Here is an 8413-nt window from a genome sequence, read left to right as displayed (position 1 = left end):
TTTATGCACTTATTACCACACAAAAACAGCATACATTTTACTAACTAATACCTTTCCATATTGTAACTCAATACACATCTATCATTTCCTTCATAACCGAAACATCATCATAAGTAAGTATATACCTTAAGATAGTACATACGTCATACCAATACATCATGCTCAAACATATATACATATATGTATGCTAGAGCCGAATTTCAAGTTGATTGTAACTAAACATGAACATGATTTCGAAACACAAATCTTACTCTCCATGCAAAGAGCATAAATCACACTTGGGGATGTACCATGGCGAATACATCACAACACCATAATTTTGGTCATGATTACACAAAGAACTTAGTATATCATTCAAAAATGCTCAAAGAAAATCTAAGAGTCCTCAACCCACCATCACATGTATCATCATCAAGCTTCATATTTAGCATGCAATGGCATTAACTCAAAATCCACCTTGGCCAAATACCATCCCCATGATATAACAAAGATTTGAACCATGGGCTAATAAGAACATCAAGTTAGCAACCAAAAACATGCATGAATCTCATGGCACAACATCAAACATACCTTAATCTTGATGCAAATATAGCCAAACCTCTTCCTAATCCTCTTCCAACCCAAGCATGAAGCAAAATTCCTCCTTCCTTCTAGTATTTTCGGTTAAGAGAGAATGAAATGGATGAGCAAAATTTTTTCTTTTCTTTTCTTCCATGTACGGCAATGGGGGGTTCACTCACACTTTTTTTTTCTTTCCTTATTACCCATACTTATTTGTTTATTGTTTCTCCCTAATGCACCAACAAAACATGTTTCATGACATGTTTAGCCCATACTCCTTGTCATGGCCGGCCATCACTTGTAAAAGGGGTATTTGACATGCAAGGCCATTGTTTTGCATGCATGCTTTAATTAGTCATCATACATTTCCCATCATACTTTCAAAGTTTTCTACTAGGTCCTTTCTAGTGAAATTCACATTTATAACTCTAAATTAAAGCATCAAAATGTCACACATGAATTAACACATATTATAGGCATCAAAATAAATATCAAATTATTTTTATGCCTCGGTTTTGTGGTCCCGAAACCACATTCCGACTAGGGTCGTTTTAAGGCTGTCACAGACATGAAGGGGGCTGCAACCCTAGTAGGAATACTAGGGTGTGTCGTCCACCCTAGTCCTATTTTATGTAGGATGTTGTTTTTTTATTTGAAATAAACCACTACAACTTAACAAGGGTTCTACCTTCTTTTCCTATGAATAGATGACATTGTTAGAGTTATTAACACAACTTTGAGATTGCTAAAAAATTGAGAAAATTTATTCTCAACTGTTACATATATTTTTTCTGGATAACAATTCTATCAGTTTCCACTAAGAAGAGAGAATTTTCGTTTTCACCCCAAAAGTAGAAAATTTTTTTCTAATTCCGTGTTTCAAAATTCAATTGGTTCAAGCCCACACTCGAAACAATTAGTGGTATGATAATAGCGGAAAAGATAATTTGGTTGAAAACCATGAACAACAAACGCCCACTAACTAAAAATAAATGTAAGAATTCAATTGATATTTATTATTATAAATATCACAAATCAAGTCAATTATCAAAATTTAAATTTTTACTGTATAAAAAAATCGTTTTTAATTCGAATTTTTTCAATAGAAACCATATAGTGAACTCTCCTAAATATATGGTCTTCTGGTTGTCCTTCAATAATGGTGGTGATGTGACGTTATTGGGTGTAATAAGGTGAATGATGGTTGTTACGTCAATGTGATGGGCTTTTTGTTAGCAGCCACTTGGGTGTTCCCTAAGTTCAGAGTGAACAATATTGACGGCAAAGGTGTGTTGGCCAACGTGATCATAATAAACGGAGGTGGTTAGTCTGCGAACGTACCCGCGAAGATACCCTATGCCATGTACAACAAATTGTTGTTTTAATCTATATTTAACTCCAATGTTTAATCTTGGTTTCATACTTAAGTTACATAAATTGCAAACAATTTTTTAATAAAAACCTTAATCTAAAAGGCATGAATAACTTTCCACATGAAGCATGCAGAGGCGAAGTTAAAAAATTTTTTTAAGAAGGTCGGATAAAATTTTAATTTTTTATAATTTGTATCTTTATAATTTATAAAGAATTAAATTGAATTTTTATAATTTTAAAAAAAGCCAAAATGTAATTTTAATTCTACTAATTTAAAATTTTTAAAAAAATTTAAGGTTCTAAAAAATTATTTTACATTTTAAACAGGGCAGGCCATGCCAGCCCCGCTTCGCCGCTGGAAATTGCTTGTATGAATCCCTCGACCTATCATGCCAAGTAAATTATGCATAGAATCTTGGCAAACCCCCATCCCCTTTAGTGGGTTTCGTTTTGTTAGTTAATTGGTGGAGTGGTAAAAAGCCCTCCGCCCTCCACCTTTCACATCTTTAATAAAGAGATGCTTTAGGGTAGGAATAACAGAACAGGTTTCTCAGCCACCGAGGAAAGTAAAACCCTGTCCACATTTATAGAAAGCAATGCAATAACTAAGTTATATTTACATGACCGACAACAACAACAAAATTAACTTAAGCTTGCAGAATATGAAGCACCCACAAGCTCAAGCAGGTCCACCACCAATGTCGAGTATAAAAAACTTGTCGATCTCATCTTCACGCCCTCAAAGGCTACTTCAATCTTTTTGGTTCTTCTCAACCTCAACCACAAATTTCTTTTCCCCTTTGGCCCCCCTTTCAGGTCAATACCTTTATTCTTCTATATCTTGTAATAATAGGACACTTGAGTTATTAATCAAATTAATCAATTCAGGCCGCTGGAAATGTGACGATTAGACTTTAGAAGTAATGAAATAATATGAGCCACACATTTTTTTCAAACTCAATTAAAAGGAAATTTTACATCAGTTAAGACATAGTCAGATGAGTGGCTACCAGAAAACTTAAAATATTAAAGGACCAAAAATCAACTAACTATATGGGAAAAAAAAAAAACTAATAAATGCTGGGGAACCTGAAACGTTTTAAAATTAATTAGTGATGTCAGAGAGTGGAGTGGGAGAAGACATAGAAAAGCTTTTATTTAATCACTAAAATAATTGATGATTCCATATATTAAGATATTTATGAGCGGCCTAATTTGCGCCAATAATGGACTAGACAATGCACGTCTTTCTTGACTAGACAATACGTAGCTATGACAATAGGTGAAACCTGACTCAGGAAACATCAGCTTTGTCACTCCACAAATACATTTGGAACAACTTCATACTTCACTGCTATTCAGACAATAGGTACAATACTCGTAGTGATCGGTACCGTACTGGTACTGGGCAGTAGGTACGAATTTTAAGGTAAAATAAATGTTATAAACTTTCTATGATTGAAACTCACCTAAAATACTTTAATTAATTAACTTGGTCTTGTTAACTTGGTCTTGTTATTTAAAGTCAATCAACTTGGTCTTGTTAATATGTACTACTTTACTGCCGTTGACAAATTTGACACAAAACACAGCCATAGTTTACTGCAGGTTATTGGTGCATTACTTCTAACAAAAGGAAGATTTATCAAATCTAAAAAAGATGTGAGATTTATCAAAATGCTACATTAAAGAATAAGATAATATGAAAAAGAAAGCAGAAAAAAGGTATTTAACAATTTGTACATTTAATAAACATTTGACAAGTTGCACTTGAGCATGTGTCAAACAGAAAGGCATAAAAACACAGTGATGCTGATGAACATGGAAATTCAAGTTTGAAAGGAGAAAAAAAACCAAAAAAACAATAAAATGAAAAAGTGTGAGCTCTGCAATTCTTTAGCAAAGATGTATTGTGAATCAGATCAAGCCATCTTGTGCTGGGATTGTGATTCCAGAGTACATGGTGCCAATTTCCTCGTTGCTAAACATTCACGAACCCTTCTTTGTCACCTCTGTCAATCTCCTACGCCCTGGAATGGCTCCGGACCAAAGCTTGGCCCCACCGTCTCCGTTTGCGAAAATTGTGTCAGCAGAAATACTTGTACAGATGAGATAAACAACGAAGAAACACACCACGAAGAAAATGATGACGATGAGGACGACGACGATGATGAGGAAGATGACAGTAGTGAAGACGATGGTGGAGATAGCAGCGGTGACGAAGAAAATCAAGTGGTTCCATGGACATCTGGGCCACCAGTTTCCAGTTCTTCAACAAGCGAAGAATGTTCCACCAGGTTTGGAAAAGAAAATAGTTCTCAATCAAGAACAGTACATCCATTGAAGCGCAGGAGTGAGACCGAAGATCCCTTTTATCCAGTAAGCTAACCCTTTTTTGAAACTCTGTTTTGAAGCAGAATCATCCAGCTTGCTCATATTCTCCACAACATCATGAATTTTGTGAAATAAATCAGCTTATTTAGTTGCCTTTTATTTCATCCAAAGCACCAGAAATAACAACACTAGTGCTTGATGTCTGCAAAATGACAAAAAAGCTGCTTCAAGATGAATCGAGGTGTGCTGTCCAAAGCAATTTTTTCTCTATCACTGGCTTGTATTTAATTAAACCAGATACTTATGTGTTTTTACCCTTTTATTCTTGTTCAATAATCAGCTAATTAGTTTTTACCTTCAAGCTGAAATCATCTTTACCAATGTACAGCTAATAAATTTTGTTCCTTTAATTTATTTTGCTCCGACATTCAAAGATATGCCCGAAAAAGAACAATAGGTAATTTTGATTATGTATCAACCTCTCAACCTAGGATCAGATATTGTAAGAATCAAACAATCGGATAAATAGCAAAAAATTTTATGAGGCGAATGGTATTATATATAAAATTATCAGATTTTGCCAAACCTGGATTAGAGGAGGTAGTTTTCTTAGTAGGATTGAATTTTCCTCTTTTATTAAAAAATTAATATTTGTATATTAAATTAAAGGATGATTTTTTTTAATTTTATCAATTTTATTGTTAAAAATTAATCTCTATATTTGTGTATGTGACATGTTATGTGCTACTTACTTTTTATTACTCTATTAACTATGTCAATTTTAGCAACAGACATGAATAAAACTTTTAAAAGATGAATAATTAACTTTTAATTTAATGTGTAGTAATTAATTTATTATTATTTTAAATAAAATATAAAATATAATTTAACATCTAATATAAACATTTCTATGATATTTTGCGAATTTAGTTGTTTAAGAAGATAGCACCACATCTCCATAACGACAACATTTTCATTATTATTATTATTATTTTTTTCATTTTCCGACACATTTCGATGGAATCAATTCAGATATAATCTGCAAATTATGACAACCCAATTACCCTTTAATTATTGGTATCCCAATGCTTTCAAATTACAATATTTGAAGTACCTAATAAGAATTTACTCATAAATAATATGTTCTAATAATTATAACATAATATTTACAGAATATGTAAACCTCAATATGAATTGCAACTTGTGTTTTAATTGTTTGACAAATAAGATCCAAAATTCATTTTTCTTGTTCAGTTCACAAAGACAAAACCGTTGAAAAACAAAGGTGGTATTGAATGTGCATGCGCCACAAGTTTTTGGCTGCTCTCCTGTTTTAAGTTGTTTCCTTGCTAAGAATTTGTGCACACACACACTCCCATTCTTTCAAGCTACATTCCCTTTCGTTTTCATTTTTATATCTTGTTCGAGAGTTTTAGACCGCACACGTTCGGCCGGCTTCTTATGGCCCTAATCCTTTGGTAAATGAGTTTTTGGTAGCATAGGAAAATACACTCTAGGCAAGTTGAATTAAGGTTTGTTAATTAATTAATTATATTTTGCTATAAATTCAATCTTAAGCAATATCTTGGGATTCAATAATAAGACAGCTTTGCATCAAATCCACCATCTTTTTCACTATTATATTATTGGATACTGCTTAAGTTAAAATATTAATATTCTCATATACCGACCATCACATCGGATTTTGCAGATGCCAACCGTCCAGGAGATTGATTAAGAACCAAAAGTACCAGACAAATTATAACATTAATTATTTAGCCCAAATTTAATGGATTTTAACAGTATTAAAAACGTTGCTTAATAAGCAATTTATTTAATTATTCCTCATGGCCTTGTAACACAATTGACCAATCACTTAGTCCTTTGATTAATTTCATGTTCAGAATCTGATAATGTATTAATGTTAAATTATAAGTATGATTAAAAGAGTAAATTAAAACTAAGGCTTGAGTTTTGAAGAATGAAGGAAATGCCCGACAACTCCGCATGCCTACAGTAAAATAGTCATGTTCCAGGTTGCTTAATTAATAGTCTTAATTAAAAAATTACGACAACTTCCATTATTCATTATTGAAAAATAAATACTGAAAAAAAAAACAAAGGGGCAATACGTACGTGTCATATTTTATATTTTTTTCGTATAGTTCGTATGAATATAAATATTATATAAACTGCCCAATAAATAATTATACACATTCATTATGCTGAGAAAATGTTTTACATGTCCCACCATAAATTTATATACTAATAAGGTTTTATATAAAGAACAATGAAACAAAGGGCCAAAAGTTGGATTCTTTTCTCTGATCTCTCTTTGGAGAAACAGAAAATTTCTATGCTGAATCAAATTTATCATTTTCTATCGTTATGAAATATTGTAACAACATTAAGTATCATAATATAAAATCTAAATATTTGCAATCATTTTTAAATGTTGTTTGTTAAATATAAATTTTAGGGTACTAATAACAACGAAAAATTTGATTGTTGTGAATTTTAAATTTTATATATTATGATAAAATAAGATTTTATAATATTATAAACGACTTAATTTCAACATTGTCATTACATATTATTGAAACCTTTGTAATAATATTTAAAGTTATTGTTGAATTTAATTTTATGATTATTAACTCCAGTGACAAAATTTGTCATTACAATTTTTTTACTTTATATGCAATGATTATGTGTACTTATAATAATTGATTATATTTATATAACATAAAGAGAGGGACAAATAAGTACAAAATTTATCAATGTGTTAGTATACCTTAGTATACTTATTCAAGAGTTAAATTATCTATTCAGATCGAAAGTCCATTTGAAATTTGGAAGGGTTTGGGCAAATATATTAGGCCCGAAAATAGGCTTAGGCAAAATATAAGTCTATTTAAAATATGATTTGGACTTGGGATTGAACATTCAAGACTGATCCCGCCATGTTTTAAAAGTTTGTAATACTTTATATTATGTTATTTTCATATATTATGTAATTTATAACACATCAAAATAAATATATAATACTACTATAATGTAAACATTAAAAATGCTAAGATGACTATATAAAAATTTTAATAAATAAAAATATATAAAATTATTAAATATGTAATGACTCGATTTTTAATTGTGTCAAAAATACGATTTATGAACCTCGTTTCCATAAACCAAGTATGTAAGGATGAAATATAAAGATTAATGAAGTTATTAAGAAAAGATATAGAAGATCGGTTAAAAATTTAACCGAGAAAATAGTTAATTAAAACCTAGGGACTAAATTGTAAAAGTCCAATCGCTAATAAGTTTTAATTTAGAAAAGGTTTGAAGGCCTAGATAACAATTATCTAAAGAACCAAAATAGTTAATTAACTAATTTTAAGTGGTAGATAGTGGAATGTCATGATGTTAGCCATTAAGTTTAGTTAACTATAATTAAATATTAAAAATAAATTTAATTAATGATTGTAATCATAATTAATTAAATTAATCAATCCTTAATCAAAGTATAAATATCACCTAGTGGAAGATGAAAACATTACCATTTTTCTCATCTTCCTTGTCATCCTCCATTGAAGAAAAAGAAAGAAGAATACCTTCAAACATTCAGCCATTAATCAAGTAAGGTCCTCAAGTCATTTTTCTTTGATTTTTATAGATTTTTCTTTTATCATGGGAGCTTAAATTAGCTAGCCTATGTATCAATTTGTTCAATTGTTAAGTTTTTAGCAAGTTTTCATTAGAGAGAAATTGATGATTTTGAGCTTAATTTGAAGAAAATGATAGTTAATATGCTTCGATGGTGATAAGGACTAAATTAGAAAGTAAATCAAACTTGTTAGATAACTTTGTGACATTAAGGACTAAACTGAACAAATTGAAAAATGTCATGAGATTATGTTATAGATGAAAATTATAGGGTCCCTGATGAAAGAGTGTGAAGTTAGATTTCGATCCAATGTTAGACATTGAAAAGTATGTGTATCCTGAGTATAGGTATTGTCACACCCTCATTTGTTGGTACTATTCGAAAGACTGTGCTAGCGAAGACCGCCTAAGTCGCGAGATTTAAATAGGTTAATGTTACTAAAATTTGTGGAAAAGTGTTTCGTTGAACTTCATCGAGTCT

The 8413-nt window shown here is 30.9% G+C and overlaps 1 protein-coding gene across 1 annotated transcript; it reads left to right on the top strand.

Annotated features, from left to right (window-relative positions):
* Positions 1-3771: 3771 nt before the first annotated feature.
* Positions 3772-4679, top strand: LOC108456253 (zinc finger protein CONSTANS-LIKE 4-like). Its single transcript, XM_017754852.2, has one exon. It carries the CDS (start codon positions 3805-3807, stop codon positions 4321-4323), a length of 519 nt encoding a protein of 172 aa, XP_017610341.1. The 5' UTR covers positions 3772-3804; the 3' UTR covers positions 4324-4679.
* Positions 4680-8413: the final 3734 nt, after the last annotated feature.

Source organism: Gossypium arboreum, chromosome 6 (assembly GCF_025698485.1).
Source record: "Gossypium arboreum isolate Shixiya-1 chromosome 6, ASM2569848v2, whole genome shotgun sequence".
In the NCBI taxonomy this organism is placed as follows: domain Eukaryota; kingdom Viridiplantae; phylum Streptophyta; class Magnoliopsida; order Malvales; family Malvaceae; genus Gossypium; species Gossypium arboreum.
This window is presented reverse-complemented; position numbering and strand designations above follow the sequence as displayed.